General features: G+C 40.6%; 1 protein-coding gene across 7 annotated transcripts in view; it reads right to left on the bottom strand.

Moving 5' to 3' along the window:
- Positions 1-24,005, bottom strand: part of ANKFN1 (ankyrin repeat and fibronectin type III domain containing 1) — a 345,217-nt gene that overhangs the window by 56,993 nt on the left and 264,219 nt on the right. For all 7 annotated transcript variants that reach the window (XM_027624496.2, XM_027624493.1, XM_027624490.1 and 4 more), the window contains 6 exons: positions 22,541-22,638; positions 19,832-19,922; positions 14,369-14,476; positions 4,774-4,873; positions 4,327-4,459; positions 3,733-3,849 (listed from right to left, as the gene is read on the bottom strand). In XM_027624496.2, coding sequence (XP_027480297.2) covers positions 3,733-3,849; positions 4,327-4,459; positions 4,774-4,873; positions 14,369-14,476; positions 19,832-19,922; positions 22,541-22,638 — 647 coding nt within the window. The remainder of the gene's footprint in view (positions 1-3,732; positions 3,850-4,326; positions 4,460-4,773; positions 4,874-14,368; positions 14,477-19,831; positions 19,923-22,540; positions 22,639-24,005) is intronic.

Below are 24,005 nucleotides of genomic sequence, written 5' to 3' on the forward strand. Positions count from 1 at the left end.
TTTTCCTAAAGGTGGGAAAAACAGTGTGGGGTCTTGGCCACTTATGGGTTTTCTCATCTCACTATTCTTTTTTACTCCAAATGCTGGCAGATAATTGTCTTTCCTCCTGCTTAGGTCATATTAATTAATTAATTCATACTTTACCTTCTTTCAAATAAAATCTAAGACCACTCCTCCTAAATCAGCTCCCAATGGTGCGGAATAGACTACTTTTACTTTTTAAGCTATAATGTGGGTAATTTCTCCTATTTAAAATTTTTGTCTGCTTTTTGTAAATGAATGCATAAGATGATGAAGCATTGGAAAAAATGTAGACTTTTAGAGTCATATAGATCTGGATTTGTATCCAGACTCTGCTACTTCCTATTAGTGCGACTTTGGGCAAGTTATATAACCTTTTCTAGGCCTCAGTTCTATCATCTGTTAAATGAATATCAATAATACTACTTTCTCATTAGGGTGTGGTGGAGGTTAAGTGAGATATAGTTTGTAAAGCACTTATCACAGTGCCTGGCATGTATTCTGTGAAATGAGTGAAAGTTGTTGTTTTGTAATTGTTATTTATTATTGTGTATTAAAGGACCTCACTATAGAGCAGAAATTGGGATATAAGGCACCTGGTGCACAGTGACTGATACGCACTGTGTGAAGGTAAGTCAATGTGCGATGGAAATAGGAGGAGAGAGATGGCGACGGTGGGGATAAAATGTCTGAGCCACTCTTGAAAGAGCACAAGCCAGGGGCATGACATGGTCAGAATCTTTTATTGGCTACTCTGGCAGAAGTGTGGAGAAAGGATTGGAGAGTATATTGGAATATATATATTCTAGTATATATGATACTGGAAGCAAGAGCATGACTTTGGAGGCTTTTGATGTAACTGGAGTAATCAGACAGTGGTAGTGATGCTGGAAAGGGGAGGACAGCACAGTAAAATATACCAGAGGTAGGTCCCCAGGATTTATGTATGGCTGATGCCAATCAAGCTATTTAAGAGTGCATTTTTACTTTCCTCTTAACATCATAAAAAATGTTAGATTAGCAAAAAGACCTAAAATATTAAGTAGCAATTTCCCCAAATTCAGTTTTCTTCCTCCTGTGAAATATGTTTTGTGTGCCTGTCACACTCCCTTCCCACTGCTTAAAAATCAAAGGTGGCGTCACTATTTTTAGACATTTTCATCCTAGAGATCAGCAAATGGTTTGGGCAATAGGTCCTACAAAACAAAACAAAACAAAACAAAATGACAAAGACTCCTGTTATTTAAGCAGGCAAACAGAAATGTGAAGTAGAGAGGTAATGTATAGCAGTGCTCTGGCCTTTTGGGCACTGTAAAGGGTAACTATTTACTGAGTACTGTGAGGCGCTGGTCACCATGCAGGGCTGGTGAACTATCCAGGTGGTGACTATGGCATGAGGTATAGTATTACTGTGATCCTTTTTTTTTTTTTTTAATAAGATAGAGTACTCCCAGGTGTGATCTTTGGGGTGCAGTGGTTGGACAGACAAATACATTTATTTATTCAACCAATACTATTGTAATAGGAGTGATGAAAGAGAAAGTGGGGTCAATGCCAGGAGGCTTTGCAACTTGGTGGTGGGAAAAGAATTCCCATTTATTTTTTTAATGAATTATACAGTGAAATCATCACCTGATATGGGGTTGTAGAGTGTGGGGAAGGGGTAGGGGTGCAAGAGAATGGAGAAGGTTTTAAATAGTTGCCTTATAGTTTGGGAAAGTAAAATTAGTAGAGAAATGGCATGTGATCACTAGGTAACTTATATGTGAGAATTGTAGCCATGAATTTAACAAAGAAACAGTCAGCCCCTTTTTTGGTGACTTCTGTGCAGCAGTCTGCAAGTACTCCAGTGTAGACATGTTGGATTCATTCAGGCCTGGATTTTTTCCAAGTAAATATGGTGGGGAGACAGTGGCCAGAAATTTAGAATATTTTCAGGGGAGTGATTAGGGTGGGCCAAGGAATCTAAGCTGGGCAAAAGAAGGAAATGGCATCAGAAGAGGGTTGATAAATGATGAAAGGTCGTGGGGTCGATATATTGGGGGGCCAGGGGGTAGGTGAGCAGGGGCACACTGACTGTCACGGCTTCTCTCGAGCTCCTCAGTGCCTAGCTGCGCGGGCTGTGATAGCCAGACTCTTCTCACGTTACTGAGACGAGATAGATGTGCTCGAGGGATAAAGAGCACCATTGGAAAGTCTAAGCTAGTTCAGTCTGTGATCCAAGCATGTCTAGGCTGTATGATGGGTTAACGAAGAGTCCACTGAGGTGTCTGAATCTCCTGAGAAAGAAGTAAGGTACCAAGGAGCCTCCTGGGAATGCACATTATCCTAAGGAAAGAGCAATTTGCGGTACCGTGGCTCCTTCCAACTCAAGCTGATCAGTGATGAAAGGAAGGGGCACTTTGAATTCAGTACAGTCATCATGGCCTAGCTCCAAGAACTTTTCCTTGAGTTGAAGAAGATTTTGTAGTCAAGAGTGAGTTGAAATAGAGAGCATTGTTTGCTAAAATCTCTGAGGCCACTGAGCACACAGGCAGTAAGCTGGTCATGCAATGGAGTATAGCACAGGAGGAGCAAGAGTCGCCTTTCAGAATTAGAATAGCAACATAATAATTGTTACTATTTCAGGTGGCTGAACTGTTATTGTGTGGGTCAAGAAATGAAGTTCCTATAATTGCCGGTGGGGGTGGAGCCACAGAAATATTTTTTTGTTGTTATGATCCTATTTTTATGCCTCGGCTGGTATGGCCTGGCCAAACACAGCTACATAGATTCCTGTTATGTGTATTTCTGGGGTTTGTGTAACTGACAGCTTTGTAGGTAAATACCCATTGCTGATAAAGGCTCAGTGCTCTCTTACAGACTCCACAAGTTCAGGTAATACCAGAAAACAATGAAAGGAAACCCAGAAGAACTTGGTTAAAATTCCGTGTCATTTCTAGGAGGGGCTTTGTAACCTATAAATATTCTTGTATTTAGATCAGGGGACCTGATCTGATTAGGTTAATAATATGGAAGGATGAATAAATTCAGGATTCTTTAGCTTCTAAGAATTTTCTTTTTCTTTCTTTCTTTCTTTCTTTCTTTCTTTCTTTCTTTCTTTCTTTTCTTTTCTTTTCTTTCTTTCTTTCTTTCTTTCTTTCTTTCTTTCTTTCTTTCTTTTTCTCTTTCTTTCTTTCTTTTTCTTTCTTTCTTTTCTTTCTTTCTTTCTCTTTCAAGTAAGCAAAAATGTATGCAAATTCCTGTGCTTTAACAAAAGATCAAGCCAAGAAACTCTTCAAAATACCTGCTGGTCTCTTTTTCCATCTCTATACAGTAGTTAGATGCACAGGATGCCAGAGCAGCAAGGGTTTGTCCTGTGATTGAGTCAAATTCCTCTTATTTTGCAAGTGATGAAACTGAGGCCCAGAAAGGAGAAATGAGTTGACTGATTAATATCAAATCCAGAACTCAAGTCTCACCTCTTGTTTAGGGGGTCACTCCTAGACTCTTGAAGAGAGACCCTTGTTCCTTGTCCAGGAAATTGCCAAAGGCACAGTTTCCCTACATGAACAGATGTGCAGCTCAGACTGCGTAAGAAGCCTTTATATGCTCCAGGATCTAGAAGAGAGAGGAGCCTGTCCTTTCCCTTTCCAGGTGGGGTTGGTAACTGAACTGACCAAGCTTTTCTAAGCTTTCCTTGGGAATCTGGGTTGAAACCTGGCCCCTCACCTGTAGCTGGGCTGTGGCTGCAAGCATCTTCTGCCGAGTTTGCAGCACTGTGGATGAGGACATGGAGATAGGTACGCTTTGTCTCAACCACCTTATATCTTCCCACATACAAGACAGCTGCAAAAGAAGTCACGAGGTCATATCATCATCCAAGCCAGTACATGATTTAGGTTGTGGCATCAAAGCAAAAAGCAGGGGAGAGGAAACCTGACCCCTGATGTTTGTTCTCCAGTCCATTTTCAGATACATGCAAAACAACTTTTTGATCTCTGTCCAATTGGAAAAAGATCTGAATGTTAATGAAATAGTCAGATCCACATTTTAGTCTTTGCCAAATGATCCCATAACTCAGAATAGTGGAGACACAGTCTGACAGAATGCGAGCTTCTTTGCTTTGAAAATGTAGCGTAGATGCTACTTTCACTTTTTTTTTTTATGGCACAGGGCATAGCAGGGCTGAAAGAAGACCTTTGAGATAATTTACTCCCACCCCAATACTTTGATCATTGGAGACTCCTCAACAAAGGTTTCAGAGATTTATGTGTAGAAACATTGGTGCGAACTGGGGAAAAATGAAATCAGAACTCAGTATACCTTTGTGAACCACAGAAAATCTTGTGTAATGGAACTGGTGTGAGAGTCATCAATTTCAACAATCGGTATTTGATCTTCATTGGTGACTAACATATTGTCTTTGTAATAAAATATAACGGCTAAGTAGAGTCCCCTAAAAAGAAAAAGCAAAATAAAGAATTGTCTTCAAGTGTCTCTTCTACCAAGCTTGAATCATGGAAAAACATATTTTTGGTCATGATAAAAGATTATTTAAAATATACCTATGATCATGGTGCTGCTAAGTATCACACGTTCACAGGCTAGAACTCAGCGAAATTATTATCTTGCCCTAATTCTCAGGAGAAAAGTGAATTTCATGCTCTTTTAATAACAAAAAGGAAATTTCTGTCATGTTGCTACTAAGAATCCAAACCAGCTGATTCCTGAGAAATTAAGACTTCCTGGAAAAACTGCAATAGGACCCACCGTTTTAAGGTCTTCACAAACTTATTTGAGGAATGGAATAGGTGTTTCAGGCTCCTTGAGACTGACTGCTTGCGGCCCGTGGTTTGTAATTTTGAAGTTTCTGAAACACAGAAAAAACTACACTGTAAATTCTACTGGCAGCGCAACACGCCCAGTACCTTCTTCCCACCTCCCCGCCTTCCTCTTCCTTGTCCCCTTGGTGTCACTTATCCTCAGTTTCATGTAGGGATTCAGCTCATTCATTTCTACAAAAAGCTCTTATATCTTGAGTTGCCAGTGGTTACCTCAATTAATGATCAGCTCCTCAAAAATGCTGGAGATGAGTAACATTTATAACTCCAGGGGAAACCACTTAGGCATTTTGTTTATATTTTCCAGATGAGTGATTTATTATAATGTGGGATAAAAAGAAATGGAATCAAATCTTTGCCTTCCTCCCACTGCATTTAATATTCATACATTTCTCAATGTTGGCAAAGCTCTTCTTGTTAGTCTATATATTCTATTAATTTTTTTTCATTATACAATTAATATAGGCACATTACAGGAAGTCTGGAGAACAGATAAAAAGAACAAAACTCCACCCCCTTTAGTACAACCACGGCTAGCATTCTGGGGCAATTTTTTCCAGTGTATATGTTGGCTTACAGAAATAGTTGTAGGCATTGGTATGATTGTCATCATTATTATTCCGAAGAAGAAACAGATTGAGAGGTTAAAATGGATTGCTCAAGACTGAAAAGCCAGTACCCAGAAAAACCAAGACATTAATTTACTGAACAAATATTTTTCTGTACACTATAATGCACTATGGCTATATTGATGAGCAAATCATCCATTGCTTCTGTTTATCCCTTCTATTTACAACCTGGAGCTTTCACTGATAAAACTTGCAGGCTTCCCCAGATAATCTTTACAAATAGTACTCCATGGAGCTGAGCTAAATGATCACTGATTTCAGTTTTCATAGTCTGTGTCATGAAGGGGGAAGCTGAGGTTGTTGGGGTCGTCCCCAGATTTCGGACAGATGTGTCACTGGGGTGGGAACATGGTCTACATCATTGCTATTAGGCATGGAAAGCTGGGCGGATAGCCTGTGGCTGAGGCCCAGTGTCGTTCTCCTTATGATCCTATAGGAGCAGTTGGGAATAAGCTGACTGACACAAGCATTCATGCCAGCTTCAAGCTAGTGCTGGTAACGGTTATTCCTGGCAGAACAAAGCAAAAACATTTTTCTCTGACTTGAACATGAATTTGGCTGGTCACACTGTGCTTGAAAATGATGCTGCTGGGACTTCCGGTTAAAGGCAGCATATTGAACATATTCATTACATGGTACTCTCTCCCTAAATCTCACTAAAACCAGAGTAAAGAGATTTAAAAAAAGGAAACCGTATAAATCTATAAAGACAAAGAGATGGGAAAGGGAACAAAAGCAAGTGAACATTGGTAGCTGGAAAGCAGATGGACAGATGGATTTAGCAGACTTGAGAAAGATGAATCCTAAGCCAGCAGTGAAGAAGGCCGAGAAGTAACCCGATTCACCCCTTGGGCACCACAACTGCTGGAAGTGGGGGATGAGTGTGGAGCTAAAATCAGAGGGATTTGTTGAAGTCTGCTTAAAAAGCAGTCAGACTTCTAGATTTCCTCCTGTAACCTGCATAGATGGACAAATGCCCTTTCCCCACTCTAGAAAAAAAGCTAGCGGCTTATTCTCTGAAAAAGATAAAAACGGGTTTTTAGAGTGGGAGACATGGAGTACAGTTAAAAATGAGGGTGGGAGAGTAGTACTGCACCCAAAACAGGTGGATGAAATGAAAGTTTCCATACAGATTATTTCCCCATTGGACTCTCAGAACACTGGTACTCAAACTTATACCCTCCAGGAAGGACACTGGGAGAAACTTTTCTGGAGACTCCGACCAGACTAAGAATTCACTCAAAAGCTTCTGACATTGCTTTCATTGGTTTCTGAAAGAAAAGGCCATGCCAGATCACCCTACAGTGAAGCCTATAGATAAAAAGCCCTATCCATGTGCTCAGAGCTCCCCAACAGCTACTGAGCTCTCTTTTCTTCAGTCTCAGTGAACATCCAGGGATCACCAGGCAGATGTGAAGAACATCTAACAGGAAAGACAGAGGCCAAAACCAAATAAACAAAAGAGCAATTTAGAGGAGAGACAATGCTGAGAGAAGAAACTGTAAAATGAAACAAAGCCTATCATTAATAGCCTGAGAGAGAAACAAAGGCACTGCATCCTTGTGAAAAGGATAGGAGTCTTTAACAGAAACTTTCAGAGAATAAAAGAAAGCACTGGGAATTAAAAACTATACTATCAAAAACTGAAAAACCCAATAGAAGGCTTAGAAAATAAGGTTGCAGAAATTTTTGAGAAGGAGCGTAAGGGCATGGGGATGGAAAGCAGAAGAGAAAAAGAAAAATTAATGGGCTAACCTAGGAGGTTCAACATCAGGCTATGAGTCCTAGTAGGAGGGAGCAGAGAAAAAAAGAGGGGGAGAAATAATTAACTTTTAAGATTATATCCCATAATTGAAGGGTGTAGCTTCCCGTATTGAAAGGGTTTGCCAGGTGCCCAGCACAACAGACAACGGTACACCCACACTAAGGCGTGGTGCATTTTCACTGTTATTCAGCGTATTAAGAGAATGAGGGTTAGGAGTTATAATGTGCATGTAAGAGGCGGGGAGGGGAAAAGGGAAATCATCCTTCCTTAGTGAGGTGATGCCTCAAATTAGAAAAAAATCAAGAGTTAGCAGTATAAACATGTTATTCAGAGACACGAAGAAAATATCACAGCAGTTTTTAGAGGACCGAAGTTAAAAAAAAAAAAAAAAACAAAAAACTTAAAAACCTGCCGGAGAAGAAGCAAAAAAGGTATCCTACAAAACCTCTGGAATCAGAATGAAACATCAGACTTCTCGGTACGGAAAGCTAGAAAAGGACAAAGCAGCACCTTCAAAACCTGACAGAAAATTATTTCAACCTAGAATTCTGTACTTACCTGAAACCTTAAATAAGTAAGTAGAATAAATGCAGTTTTAGACATTCAGTGTATCCAAAAGTTAGCTCCCAAGAATCCTCTCAGGAAATTAAGGAAATTACTAGAGTAAGGACTCCACCAAAATGAAGGACTAACCAAGAAAAAGTAAGACATGGGATACAAAAAGAAGCGATCCAAGATTGGAGGGTGGCCAGAAGAGTCCCCAATATGGTGGCTGAAAGGAGATCCTACGGGGCCAGCTGTGTGCCAGACACAGGCAGCCAGCAACCAGTCTAGGGTGGAGCAGGTCAGAGGGCTCCAAGAGGTTTCTTTAAGAAGTCGCAATTGAAACAGTGCTAATAGATTCGATTGGATTGAGAGAAAATTGACATAACTGGAGAACAGCTTGGGGATTAATTAGCTATAACCACATAGAAAAACAAACAAGCATACAATAAAAGATGACTGTTAAAGTCCACAAAACCAAAAGACAACCGACAGAATGGGAGAAAATATTTGCAAATGACATATCAGATAAAGGGCTAGTATCCAAAATCTGTAAAGAACTTACCAAACTCAACACCCAAAGAACAAATAATCCAATCAAGAAATGGGCAGAAGACATGAACAGACATTTTTCCAAAGAAGACATCCAAATGGCCAAGAGACACATGAAAAAGTGCTCACCATCGCTCGGCATCAGGGAAATCCAAATCAAAACCTCAATGAGATACCACCTCACACCCGTCAGAATGGCTAAAATTAACAAGTCAGGGAACGACAGATGTTGGCGGGGATGCGGAGAAAGGGGAACCCTCCTACACTGTTGGTGGGAATGCAAGCTGGTGCAACCACTCTGGAAAACAGTATGGAGGTTCCTCAAACAGTTGAAATTAGAGCTACCGTTCGATCCAGCAATTGCACTACTGGGTATTTACCCCAAAGATACAAATGTAGGGACCCGAAGGGGTACGTGCACCCCAATGTTTATAGCAGCAATGTCCACAATAGCCAAACTGTGGAAAGAGCCAAGATGTCCATCGACAGATGAATGGCTAAAGAAGAAGTGGTATATATACACAATGGAATATTATGCAGCCATCAAAAGGAATGAGATCTTGCCATTTGCAACGACGTGGATGGAACTGGAGGGTGTCATGCTGAGTGAAATAAGTCAATCAGAGAAAGACATGTATCATATGACCTCACTGATATGAGGAATTCTTAATCTCAGGAAACAAACTGAGTGTTACTGGAGTGGTTGGGGGAGGGAGGGATGCGGTGGCTGGGTGATAGACATTGGGGAGGGTATGTGCTACGGTGAGCGCTGTGAATTGTGCAAGACTGTTGAATCACAGATCTGTACTTCTGAAACAAATAACGCAACATATTTTAAGAAAAAAGAAAAAGAAGAAGATAGCAGGAGAGGAAGAATGAAGGGGAGTAAGTCAGAGGGGGAGACGAACCATGAGAGATGATGGACTCTGAAAAACAAACTGAGGGTTCTAGAGGGGAGGAGCGTAGGGGGATGGGTTAGCCTGGTGATGGGTATTGAGGAGGGCACGTTCTGCATGGAGCACTGGGTGTTATGAACAAACAATGAATCATGGAACACTGCATCAAAAACTAATGATGTAATATATGGTGATTAACATAACAATAAAAAAAGATGACTGTTAAGTACAGGGAGAACAAAAAGTTGTCCAGGAAAGGAAAATAATCATAGAATTAAGTGATCATTATAATGTAAGCAGTAAATATTGATCTTACTAAAATTACAATACAAATATATTAGGAGGACAAAGGGTAGGAATTGTAATCTGTAAGTAAGGGGGAGGGGAAAAAAGAAATTTCTCATCTTTTCTTAGAGAGGTAATGCCTCGTTAAAAAAAATCGAAGATTAGCAATATAAACATGTTATTTAGAGATATGAAGAAAATATCAAAAGAACTGGCTAAAAGAATTGAGCCTTTGGGGAATAAAAAATGGAGAATGGGAAGAATTTCTATTTTTAAATAATAAAGCTCTCTTAAGTGCTTTACTTATTTAAAGTCTTTCAGGCCTGGGTGCCTGGGTGGCTCAGATGGTTAAGTGTCTGCCTTTGGCTTGGTCCTGGGATCGAGTCCTGGGATCGTGTCCTGCATCGGGCTCCCTGCTCAGCGGGGAGCCTGCTTCTCTCTCTGCCTCTCTCTCTCTGTCTCTTACGAATAAATAAAAAAAATCTTTAAAAAAAAAAGTCATTCAGTCCTTAAAAAATGGCTGACAAGTATAGATAATTTTTTTAAATAAGATTTTATTTATTTGAGAGAGAGAGCACAAGCAAGAGGGAGAGGGAGAGGGAATCTGAAGCAGACTCTGCACTGAGCACAGAATCTGATGCGGGGCTTGATCCCATGACTGCAAGATCATGACCTGCGCCAAAACCAAGAGTTAGACGCTTAACTGACTGAGCCACCCAGGTGCCCCAAGTATAGATAATTCTTATCTGCATTTTACAGGTGAGCAAACTGAGTTATAGAGAGGGTAGGTAAGTGCTCAAGGTCACACAGGTAGTAAATGTCCAGTCTGAATTTGAACCCAGCTAATCCATGATCTTAGCTGCTTACACTAAGATGACTCTCACATTATAATCATACATCATGTAAATTAAAATGAAGATTAAACTGAAAAAACAAAAAAGAAACAGAACTACTACTACTGGTTGGGAAAGGGGCCTGTGCAAATGTTAAATATTCCGGGTCTCCTCCATTCTGGGCACATGAAAGAATTTCACTTCTTGGAACCCTGTGGTTGGGTGTAGCCATGTCGCCAATTCTGGCCAATGAATTTTGAATGTAAGTGACGTACATAAAGTCCTGTCCATATGAGACATTCAAGAGTTTCTTTTCCTTCTCCCATGGGTGCTGGCAAATATTTCTAGAGAAAGGATGATGACAACACAGGACAGCCCTCAGGTGACCAGTGGCAGACACAGCTTGTGGGAGAAATAAATATTTGGGGGGTCATTTGGTTACTGCAGCATGATATAGCTCATCTTTAACTGATTCAGGGTCTGTACTGACACACTGAGCCATTGATACAGTGGCTTCTATTCTGGCTTCTGTCTCTGCATAGCTCAGGGCTCTGGAACAATGGTCGGTTTTCTGGGCTCCAAATGCAGTAATTCTTTAGCTTTCAAGTGCTTGGCACATAGGGAGTTTTTTTTAAACCATATTGATATGTTTAGCACCTGACACATAGTAGGCTGTGTTTCAGTTGATGTTTGCGAGCTGAAAAATTGGATGATAACTGAAATTCACTCTCACAGGGCACTGCTATGGTGAATACAACTGGCTTCTTTATGACTCATTATGTATGTCGGGGCATAACCCGTATGAACAATAAAGGCTGCTCAACATCTCCAGTGAATTTGCATCCCAGTACTGAACATGCAGATTAACTGTGGTCACTTCTTTAGCCAAAATACAGAAATTAATGTGGGTTTTGGTATCTCTCATGTAGGGCTTTGGTAGTAGAAGGGTTGTTTTGTTATTACTTCTGCATTTGGAATACGCTGTGTATTTACTGAGCACTCCAGGCTCATTACAATGGAGTCCGTGATTACACTTTAATTCTAGGATGTATCAGGAAAGTTCCAAGGAGAAAGAGAGGCTCTATTCTTCATCTGGAAGAGCAATGGAAGGAAAATAAGCTGGAGTTTGTGAAGTGCCTACACTATTAATGCATTATCTAATTTAATCCTCATAACAATCCTGAAAGATAGATACTATTATCTTGATTTTTTCTGATGGGGAAGCTATGGCTCAGAGAGGTCAAATGCTTTTCTCAGGGATACACAGCTAGTAAGTAGTAGAACTGGGATTTGACATAATTCTTTTTCCTCCCATCCAAGTACTAACCAGGCCCGACCCTGCTTAGCTTCCGAGTGAAATAATTCTTTTTCCTAATTGTAAGATTTGTATATTCACTCAACCACATAGATCTCAACATAGTTGAGTATTTTATTTTACTTTATGTTTCAGGTTTTCTTTAAATTCTCGTTAGTTAACATACAGTGTAATATTGGTTTCAGGAGTAGAATTCAGTGATTGTTCACTTACATACAACACCAAGTGCTCCACTCCGCACAAGTGCCCTCCTTTATACCCATCCCCCATCTAGCCCATCCCCCCCCCCACCTCCCTCCAGCAACCCTCAGTTTGTTCTCTGTAGGTTAGAGTCTGTTTTCTGGTTTGCCTCCCTCTTGTAGTTGCGTATTTCAAATAACAATTTTGTAGTTTTTACCTAATTATCCTTGGTTTATCATTCGAGACAGAGTAATATTAAATTATCTTAAAAATCATTCCATTTTTTTGGTATGAGGTCATTTCCTTTAACTTGGCATATTATAGGTCATCATTTCCCAAAGTCTCTGCCTTGGAACACTTAACTCTGTGAAAAAAGTTTTACAATGACTTTACAAATAAGTTTGGAAAATGCTTGGTTAACCAAATTCAAAATGTCTCTTTATTAGAGTCTTTAATATTGTAATGCCAATTTTACATTTCCAGGAAAGGGATATATAATGCAACATTTTCCAAACTTACTGACCAGAGACCCTTTTTCAGCTGAGCATCTTAAAAATCAAAAAACACTTCAGGTACTGTTTAAGTGTCCAAAGGACATTTAAATATAAAAAATATTTTTCCTTTTTTGGGAAGTTCTACTTATGCCTTACTTAAATTTTTCCTGACATTGTGTGCATATTTACATCCCTGTTGGGGAATAGCATATACATTGATAAAAGTTGAGTGGAAACTATTGAAATAATTGGGCTGTCTAGATAATTGTTTCTCCCCCCCCGCCTTTTTAAAAGATTTTATTTATTTATTTGACAGAGGGAGAGACAGCGAGAGCAGGAACACAAGCAGGGGGAAGTGGGAGAGGGAGAAGCAGGCTTCCTGCTGAGCAGGGAGCCCAGTGTGGGGCTCGATCCCAGGACTCTGGGATCATGACCTGAGCTGAAGGCAGATGCCTAATGGTGCCCCTAGATAATTGTTTCTTGATTATTAGATAGTAATCTAATAGTAATGGGGAGAGCATCTAAATCCTCAGATAATATGAAAAGCCCTCATTCTCCTGAGTAGTTTTAGTTTCCCCCCTCTGGCAAAGACCAAACACGAAGTGGCTTATGAATTGCAAGGAATCTTCTACTCAAGTTGCTTTATTACCTTTCTCTGCCATATAAGAACCAATGGGCAAGGGAATGATGGAGAGGCAGCGGAGAGAAAGGAGCCTAGATAATGCCTGGCCTGCTTAAATGAGCCCCGATAACAGAGAACTGAGTATACTTTGGTCAGTGTGGAATTGTTAAGGCCATGGTATGGGTAAAGTTTTCCTACAGATCTGGGAATGAAACCCACTTGGGTTTCCTTCTCAGCTTCTACCATGCACATATGTATTTTCTAATGAACTACTCATTAAAAGAATATGATTTTCTTGCAAACACTTGTCCTCATTTTTAGCTATGGCCAGCACTTCTGAAGAGCTCTGTTAGAGCTATACAGCAGGGGCCAACTGTTTGCTAAGACCAAGTATGATTTTTTATGTCTAATTCAAACTCAGCTAGTGTCTCTTAGTTTCAACCGTGATTTCTTACCTAGCCGGCCCAGCAGTGCCCTGAATCTAGAGAGTGTAATGCAGTTGGGATCTGATGGGTGAAGGAGCTTGGAAAATGAAAACTTTATGGAGGCTTTAATTCTCCAAATAAAACTAAGTGCCTGTTCCACGAATCATTGCACAGGTCAGAAACCTGACCCTGTCCCATTTGAAGAGCCCAGATAGAAGAGAAGTTTTTAAAAGCCTCTCAGAGATTTTCTGGGTATAGTTGGCTAGGTCTAGGGATGTGTGTGCTCTCCTTTCTCCTAAGCAGTAGTACAGGGGAAGATTAAAATTCAGGGTGAGATCAACATCTAGTGCCCAGTCCCGATGTTCAGGGTGGGACACAAAAATGAGGTGTAGCAGGAAGACTACACTTAGAGACAGAAAACCTAGGTCAAAATCCTGAATCTGTATTTTCCTGGCATTGTGATCTTGGTCAAGTCACTTAGCCTTAGTGGTTATTGCCAAAATGAGGATGAAAAAGAGACAGTGGATGTGAAATTGCATTGCCATCTTTATTGCAAATATACATGAAGATTTCTTGTTGCTGTTAAAATCGGCTAAACTTCGTCAGGGATGCTCATGGAATTTTCCTTGGGGCTGAAAAGTTCGAGGGTGAATATCCCAAAGACCCAGCACACTGAGGAGTTTTGTGAAGGGACAATTCAAAGGGAAGGGAACTAAGGGCAGCTCCTTTTTTCCTGAGCTTTTTTTTTCAAACCGTTTGTGTGGAGAGTGGGTGAGAGAAAAAGAGAGCAAGGGAGTGAAGAGAGGGAAGTCTCTTCTGAAGGGTTAAAGCAAGATAGTGCTGTAAAGTGATTCCAGATGTACAAATATTAATATCTCTCTCTCTCCCTGATGAATGAGAAGGTATGACCCAGTTAGGAAACTGCTAACATTACCGGCGCCACCGAGACCTCAGTCAATGGCCCAGCGCAGATTTTGATCCTTACCCCGGCAGCTATAATGCTGATGAAGGGCTTGGACCTGCTGCAGCAGACCTTCCAAAATGTCACTCTGTCCCCTGTGTCTGGGCTCTCTGTCGTCATAGTCTTTCCAGTCTATTGAACAAAAGAAACAAAAAGAATGACATTTTAACATGGGGCAGGCCTCTCCCCTGAGGCCTAGCCTCAGGAGCTGGGTTCTGCTTACACCCCGTGGGTCTGGATCAGCACCCAGCACTTGCACAGCTTGGGGCTGCCATTGTTCAGGGCCCTGTGCAAAACAGCAGTTGTGGTTGGCTTCTTGTGTTGGGCAGTTTTAGGGCAAGAGAAAGTGGTAACTGAAGGCCAAAAGAAAACAGGGACTCTGGGAGTTCAAATTTCCACCCCCCAGCTTCTTACCCCAGCATCCCGGGTCCTAATCAGCCTCCCCTGCCACCTCTCCACGCAGCACCCCAAATTGCAACTGGATTTCCACAGTAGGAAAGAAAGGGGTGGGAATGTGCAGACTAGATGAAATCCACAGTCCCAATGCTTTTATTGTAGGTTTCACACTTTTGGCCAAATTGACATTTCTTTCCAAGGAAAGAGCCCATGTCAGATGCCAAGAAATGGAAATCTACATTTTGCTCTAATGAATGTCTGCTTTGGTTAGCTGGCACAGCAACCCCTGCACATACTCCGAGCCACCAACCACCCTGTCTGCTCAGTCTCTAAATATACAGTATTAGCTTACATGGCAAATTTAAATTGCAATACCCACTGAGATTTTTCTCCCCCTTTTATTTTCATTCCATTTGGCTATAATGATATCAAGAGTAATAACTCGTATGGGACTAATGTCAAGATGGTAATTCTGCTGTCTCCAACTCTGGTTTTTTTTTTTTTTTTTCGGCAGGTCTGTCACTTCATAGTCCATCCCTTCTTCTATCTGCCCCCAACCCAGTTTCATTCTCTGAACCTCTTAAAAGCAATAACTTAAAGCACTTCTTGATTGAAATGCTTTCTTTAAAAATGCTACTCATTATTTTCTAGTAAAGCCGGTTAGTTCATGAGTGTATCTGAGGCTTAGATTCTAACTGAACCAGTTTCAAATTCCCCTCCCCCCGATTTATTTTAAAATATGGAGTGTCCCTTGTTCAGAAACTTAGGCAGATGTCCTGATGGTTAAAGTTAGGTTTTTTAAAAACATCACTCATTGGCCCATCCACGGCCTAACAGTCCAGCACAGTTAGAAAGAACACAGGTTCTGGAGTCAGATAAAGCTGGGTGTGAACCCTGGCTCTTCCGGCTCCTGGCTCAGTGTCTGTAAGGCACTAAACTTAACACTGACAGGGCCTCTACTCTGTAATGTGAAAAATGAATGTAGTATCTAGCTTGCAGGATTTTTTGTGAGAATGAAATGAGAGGTTTATTTGGTATCCAGCGCAATGCCTGTTACATGGCATGATGTAAATCATAACTTGAAAAAAGAAGGGAATTCCTTGATGAAGAGTGAACTCCCTGAATAGTGAGTATGGAAACATTGTTTCTAACCCTGTCAGGTGATTCCGTTTGAAGAAGGAGGCCTCAGAGATTTTTGAATCCTTCCTCCTTCCTACCCTCCCCCCCCCAGGTACCTGTCTCCATTTTACCTCTCAGAAGACTGAGGCCCAGAGAGAACCATTCCACTTCTATGTTACTCAGCTTGTCTGGGACAGAGCCAGGACCATAATGTAGTCTCATGGCCCTCCATATAGTGCTCGTTTCCTTATAACGTGGACACGTTTTGTTTTGTTTTGTTTCTTTTGGGAAGGAGGGTCAGAGCTTGGTTGGAGTTTGTGTGGTGTGGCTTAGTTGTGGTCAACTCTGGAGACAGGGAATTGGCATAGGTGCCTTCTGTAGACTCTGTTCCTTGTGGGCAGAAACTGTGACTTAAATTTCTCTTTGCCTCAGGTTTCTTCTCTGTAAAGTGAGTTTTTGAATATTTTTAAAAGGTTGTTTGAAGTTTAAAAAAATAATGTAAGTAAAGCACATTCTGGGCACATCAGGGACACTCATTAAATGTTGGTGAGGCATTGTGAATAGAAGGATGGTGTTCAGGTAGCATGGGCTAGGAAGGGTGCTTTTACTGGGAAATTTGGAAATGTCTGAGGAATCAAACTCCAAGTGATCCTCATTCTCATCTGTAGTGTCCCTGGTATTTGGGCACAGTGATCATAAATGCTGCTATCATGGATTCCCAAAGGCCGTTATTAGTTTGTTCCCTCAGTTGGGTGAATGCGTCTTTAGTGCTTATGATAAGAGGAGTAATATTTGCTTGAGTAAGACTTCTGGGTGGTTGAGTTATTATGTGGCCGTGCACATGCTAATATATTCTAATGAGTGTTAATACTGCCATCAACGCAAGGGGAGATGAAATGGAGCTGGCTCTTTCAGCTGAGCCCTATTACATCAGAGGTGAGCTCAAGCTGATGACTTTATGATACATTTCAAAATTGCTAATGCTAAATTGCAGCCCAAGTGAGCACTGGACATGATGCCAAGGTTTTTGGAAAGAATGAGTTTTTCTCATAGATGTTTGGAAGGTTCTGACGACTACATAAAATAGGAGACTTTAGGGATGAGGGAGAAAATTGAAAATATATTAAGAAATCAGGAACCTGACAGGAATAAACTTAGTGTGGTAGGAAAAGAGCAGATTGTGCCACATAATACAGTTCACTGTTCTGGTAATGAGACACTTCAATTGCAACACAATGCAGAGCTTACATTCAGGGGCGATATCAGGGCTTTCCTGATCGTAAGTCAGACAAGCCTGTCTGGGTCCTTTTCTCTTATTATGTACCATACCATATAACATAAGTCTATAAAAACACATTAAGGCCTTTTGTAAAAATATAAAAAAAAGGTTTTATAGCTTACTGGAACATATTACCAAATTTCCAATTACTCTGTCATGTTAGAATACATTGTCCTCTAGTAAGTATCTGAATACTGATATATGTTGCATCACAATGTCATACTCTGTTTATAAATAGAGCTGGAGTGTTTTTATATTAGTGATACGGCATGTCTGCAGCAACTAAAACGACATGTTTGGATTTTAGTTCCTTGCCAGATACCCCTACTAGCCAAATGGGCCATGTTAGAAAGGTTGGCAGTTGCTATGTTAATTAGCAAGTAGTAAGTGACTCTTCCCAGTCCTAGAAGACTGTTCTTGTCATTCTGGAGAAAGCCCGTTCAAACAGGCTGTGAGGGAGAGTGTCTGATTAGAATTTGAAGTTTATAGAACATCTGATGCTTACAAGTAATGCATCCATATGCAGATCAGGATTTGCATTTGGAGCGGGAAGTTTTCCCTTGTCCCACCTTCAGGTCAGCTGACACTGTCACTTTCTCTTTCTCTTTTCTGTCCCTTCTATCCTTCATCAATAATATAGACTCTTTTTTTTCTCCCTAGAATGAGATGGTTTCCCTTAGTATCTTAATCTTGCAGTATTACTAGTTTGTGTTTCTGATGTCTTTAATAAAAAAGATGTCCAAGTAAGACTGGAATAATGAAATCATCAAATGCCCATGGGACTCAGGGGCCTTAGGGATCTCTGGTGTCTGTGGTCCAGAGCCCGGTATCACCCGGTGTAGCTGTGTGCACCCACCAGAAATGGCGGTCAGGAACGGTTGGCGGGCTGGCTCTTAGTCCGCTTGTCTGCCTGATAGCAGAGCACTAGCTCCCACAGCATAGGGGACATGGCATGGGCTTGATCAGTGTAGGCTTGAGTCCTGGCTCAGCCACATGCAACAGTTGTGACCTTGGGCAAGGCAACATCTTCTCTAAATCCCAATTTCTTTATTAATAGAGGAGGAGGGCAGCATAGTGGTTAAGGACAAGGGCCATAGGATTTGGGCCTGACTTCAGGGCTTGCTGATTTTGTGATGTTGGGTTCTATGTGTGCATGTGCCTCTGTGTGAATAGTTCCCTTACCAGTAAAATGGAACTACTAATAAAAACCACCCCAGTGGGTCTGTTATGAAGATTAAATGAGTCGATCCACATAAAGTTCTTAGACTAATGCCCAGCATTATAATAAGTCTTATGTTGGCTCTGATGTTCAGAGTGATGCAGATGATGAAGATGACGGTGCTTATCCACAAGACAGGAACAGTGATGAGGGACTTGTGTGAGGATTCCGTGAGACACTGATGAAAGCCCATAACGTGCCACCTGATTCATGGTTGATCCTAGGTAAAGGGTTGTTATAAGACATGAAACATAAATATATACAAAAGAAAACTAAAGAGCCTACAATCTTACAACCCAAATATCCACTATCAAATGTTGACAGTTATGTGCAGATAGGCCTACCTGATAATAATCAAACTCACAGCTTAAGTATGTGAAAAAAAATTTGCATTTTGTTTTTACATAAAACTTATAAAGTAAGAATTTCTTCCACACAGTGAATTTTTTTAAACACCATTTTAGTGGTTTCGTTTTGTTCTATAATGTGGATATGTATATATCATACTTTATTTAACCACTGAATTAATATTGGATATTTGTTCTCCCTATACATGGTGTTTCACTCTATTGCTACACTGCTGTAGTGTGCATATTTGTTCATAACTGTTTGTTCTGCCTTCGTTTCCTAGATAAATAATTATGGAGTAAAAAGAAATGACTGTTCTTATTATGGCAAATTGTGTCCCACAAAGACTGCGCTCTTACAAGGAGCATATGTTACCATTTTGAACTATCACATTCATGAAGGTTTTTAAAAAAATGAAAACAAATTCAGAGCTCATTATGCAGAAAAATCTATCATATGGTATATCTAGAGATGTTTCTTCTGGTTAATTAAATTTTCTGGTTAATAGAGAGCTACCAAATATACCAGACATAAATTACTAATCTTCACATAATTAGAAGAGGCTTTTGCTGGGGTTCTCAGCCATCACTACAAATGTTATGTGTTATATTTGTAGCAGAGTGTAGCGGAGTGCCTGTTAGTAAGAAAGTGTTTTCTTCTGACAGAATGTCAGATAAATAAGATTTGCTATATCTCATTCCCTTATCAATTTGATGTGGGTGGGGGCGTGAGGAGGAGAGAGGAGAGCTAGAATGGGCCACTACTCCTGCTGTGTCATTCACAACATCCCCACAAAAGCCTTGGGAAAGGTAGGATTGGACTCATTCTACAGATTGAGAGAGTTTTAAGGAACTTTTGAAGGCCACGCAGCTAATCAAAGGTGTCCTGGGTATCAGATTCGGTCTTGCTGGTTCCAAATTCCCTCTCTTTTCATTCCACTGAGTTGCCTCCCAGGGGAACATTTCTGCAGAGGAATCATTCATTATGTGGCCCAGATGCTATTCTGAGGAGGTCTTGTTAGTCCCAAGCAGCAGGGAGAAGGAATGGCAATGGTATCCTGAGGATGGATGGAGGGGGAGGTTGGAGCCTGCGGCCAGGCTTGAGAGAGTTCACAGCCACCACCTACTAGAAGGCGAGGCACATGCCGGTACCGTGGTCTGAGCAGGTCCCCATCCTTTCATGTTATAAGCCGAGACTTGAACAAAATACTTTTGGCCCTGAAAAGTATCGAAACAGAGAGAATGTATGCATTAGGAACTGTACTGAATCACTTTTACTCTAGAAGCAGGTTCCTGTGTCTGATTAACTCATTGATCCATTGGGAAATCCACTAGCCATACTTTAGCTTTCTAGCTTTTCTTATTACATTTGTGTGTAGTAATACACATCTTTGGGGTGCCTTTAGTTTCTGTGAGCTTTCTTTTCAGTTCAAAATTGGAATGTCATAATTACCTTTTTTCCTCTACCTGAGTTATACACTAATTATTAAAAGTCACAGTTCTGCAAGGTTTACCCAAATCAGCAATTTCTCACCTTTCTCCTTATTTTCCCCTCCCTGGAGGCAATCACCATCACTTTTATTAGCTGATCGACTTGCTTTTAAAATTAACAAGTTACAATGAACATCTTTTCAGTTTAGTACATCAAACATCTGGTTCATTTTTTTAGTGGCTGCATAGTACTTCAACGTGGGCAAATAACTGTCATTTATTTAACCAGTCTCCCCGACTGGTGAACATTAAGATTGTTTCCACATTTTACGCCACAAGAAATAATGCCGTAATGAGGGGCGCCTGGGTGGCTCAGATGGTTGAGCGTCTGCCTTCGGCTCAGGTCATGATCCCGGGGTCCTGGAATCGAGCCCCACATCGGGCTCCTGGCTCAGCCGGGAGCCTGCTTCTCCCTCTCCCTCTGCCTCTCCCCCTGCTCATGCTCTCTCTCTCTCTATCTCTGTGTCTCAAATGAATAAATTTAAAAAAAATCTTTAAAATAAAAAAAAAATAATGCTGCAATGAGTATCTCTGCTCAGCTATTAAAACTTTTACATTAATTCTTTGATTTCACTTCAATTTTAAAACCATCTTTAAAACAATGGCTTATATTCTTTAATGTCTTCTGACACCTAAAAATTTAGGAGTTGTTTCTGTTTACGTATAATCTTTTCAAATGTTCTGTATAGTTTTGTATTTTTGCTTTGCTTTGAAAAGTTATTTTTTTCCCCCAGTGAACCCAAAGAGGCATTTTTGAAGCCAGCATTTGATAAAACATTGCTTGTGAAAATTGCAAAATAGCGTTTGAAGTAAAAAACAAAACAAAAACAAAAAACAAAAACAAAAAACAAAACAAAAAAAACACCGCATCTTTATAGGGCCTTTGCTAGAAATTTTAATAATGTTGGCCTTACCATATTATAAAGTTAATTTTTTTTAACTAAAAATAGATTTCTAGGTACTTCAAGGTTATGGCGATTCTGCAGAAGGGTCAGTCTCCTTCTAGGCTTTTATGTGATTAGGATAGTGTCTGAATTGCTCTCATTGGATGACCAAGTGGAAAAACTTAATCCCTATAAAAATTAGTTCAAATATTAGAGAAATTCTCTGTGGAGAGTTTTCCATTTTTATCACGTGATATCACTTTTTCTTTTAAGCAAAGGAAATTCCCTGGGGTTCTCTTCTGGCCCTCTTCCATCATGTGAGCTATAGGGTTGGGAATCAGTCTTCTGCGATAGCATCTCTGGGGGCCACCCACTCAGGGGTTTGTTTGCTCTGGTAATCCACAGTTTTGGCCCCGGTATAGACGTGTGATTAGGACTAAAAGTCAAGATTCTGTGGTGGTGACCCAACCACCAAGAATTCTATTAGAATAAGCTGGTTCAAACTTGAAGAGATGCAACCAAATGCAGCTTTTTAATGCTGGGTTTCAGGTTTACACTTTATAGATAACTGTTTTAATGGACTAATCTTTTAGGAGAATGGCAACAAAAATAAAATTCTCCCTTTCTTTCGTGCATAAAAAGGTCTAAGATATTAATGATTTGAATTGGAGCAAAAAAATAACGGGTTTGACTTAAGTATACTTAAAAAATTTTTCATTAAAAATGATTTTGATGATTGTTTTGTTGCATTTTAATTATTTGAGGCGATACAGGGTTTGTTCCCGTATGAACTGATTTGCTAGCTGTTTTTATTTTTTGCATTTCATATGCTCATATGGCTTAAAGTTCTATAAATAATTAATGTTTGAGTTTAGATTGGTTAAACAAATAAGCACAGTTTGTTCCAGTTTTTCATTCACAGTTTAAATTGGTTCAGGTTACTGAGAAATGTAGTGCCACCATATATAGTTTCTTTTCTGTGAAAGCAGATTTAGACAGATTTTTTTTTTTTTTTAATCAAGGGAAAAGGATTTCTCTCAGGAAATTGTATGACTCCAGTAGATGACTGATCTCAACCGAGGCTATGGGGGTGAGGGTAGAGGAGGCTGTTATTTTTACCATCAGACAGGGAGTCAGAATTGGATCTCTCAGAGCCTTTGATCCCCCCTGCAGATTAGACTGTGATCCAGAAAGCAGCAGCTTTCAAGGCTTGCATGAGGCCAGTCTTTTTCTGATCTCTGTAGAACATGGCAGCTTACAAAGTGGTTCATGCTGTCTGCTCACTCCTTTGTGGGGTTCAGATTATGGATACCAGACATATCACACTTAACGAGTGGCAGTTGTTGCCAGAGGACTGGGTGTTGGCAGTTGCTTCCAGAGTAGGCATTTGCTACCCAAATTCCCAGTACAAACATCAGGGGCAGGGGAATGGGAAGCCTAATGGGAGGATTTGGCATTTACCGTTGTAAGTCCTGTGATTGTGCATCTCAGGGTCTGCAGGTTTTCCATGATGATTTCTCCAACCAAAGGACAAAAGTCTTTAGACATGCTCCATTCCACTGCAAGGAGAGAAAGAAAGAGACAGCACGAAATTTACTTATATATCAAGAAGCATCACAGAAACTCTAGCGAAAGTGTCTCTCAAAAACGGCAAGTTTACCCTCCTTTCCCTGTATTGGCACATCTCACAGTCTTCCTTAGGATAATAAGTCAGTTTCTAAGTTCACGATTATTTTTTAAAACTAGAGAGGAAAATAAGTAATCACTGAATAGTGATTAATATCCCTTAAATATACATATGTGTATGTATCTGTGTGCTTATGGATATAGACACACACATGCTCAGGCACATTATATGTAACAGTTCATTGTATGTAGAAGGTAAGTTATTAATTGCATGGTTCTCATGAAGGGTACACTAGGACATTCCATTCTGTTAGCTGCCCAAGTCTGGTTTGGGCTTCACCATGCTACTGAAAGTGCTATTTCAAGGTCCCAGGGACGTTCTCTTTCCAAACAAAGAAGCTTCCTTTCACTTCTTTCCATGTCATTGGACACCTTCTTCTTCTGGAAGCATTCTCTTCTTGTAGTGTCCCACATGCTGCCCCCTAGGCTCTCCTCCTCCTCCTCCCTGGTCTTGTCTTCCAAGCTTTTTATTCGCTTCTCTTCAGCCTGAGGATTTGGGGTTTGTGTCAGTGCCTCCCCCCATACCTGACATCCCTGAAGTTGAGTGTTTATTCACAGTTCAACCTAACACCCAAATTCTAACGCCCCATTTTACTGTGAGGCCATGTTCTTTCATAACATTTTCCCTTGGTTGAAAAAACTGTGGTCAGGAAAGATAAATTGCGCCTCATCAGTATGAAGTGTCTTTTTTTTTTTTTTAAAGATTTTATTTATTTATTTGAGAGAGAGAGAGAGAATGAGAGATAGCATGGGAAGGAAGAGGGTCAGAGGGAGAAGCAGACTCCCTGCCGAGCAGGGAGCCTGATGTGGGACTCGATCCCGGGACTCCAGGATCATGACGTGAGCCGAAGGCAGTTGCTTAACCAACTGATCCACCCAGGCGCCCAGTATGAAGTGTCTTAAGTGACAGTTTACCCGAGGCAGAGTTTAGGGCAATCTGATTGAAGCAGGAGCTTAAGGCACATAGAAGACAAGGCCTGCGCATCTAACCCTCATGATGACAAACTATAGGTTTTAAGTTACGTTCCCTATGACACTTCAGTACTTCAAAATTAAGCCGAACCATCACTGAGGCCTGCTGCTTCTCTTGAGTCACACAATCCCTCTGATGTGGGTGCTGGCCCTCGGCACCTCCTCTGTATGTTCCTAGGAATCTAGCTTGTTCTCCTCATTCTATAGAAATTGCTTTCCTGAAGTTCCTGGTGCTCCGATTGTCTGCAACAGCCTCTTCCTGGGAAAG

Source organism: Zalophus californianus, chromosome 16 (genome assembly GCF_009762305.2).
Source record: "Zalophus californianus isolate mZalCal1 chromosome 16, mZalCal1.pri.v2, whole genome shotgun sequence".
In the NCBI taxonomy this organism is placed as follows: domain Eukaryota; kingdom Metazoa; phylum Chordata; class Mammalia; order Carnivora; family Otariidae; genus Zalophus; species Zalophus californianus.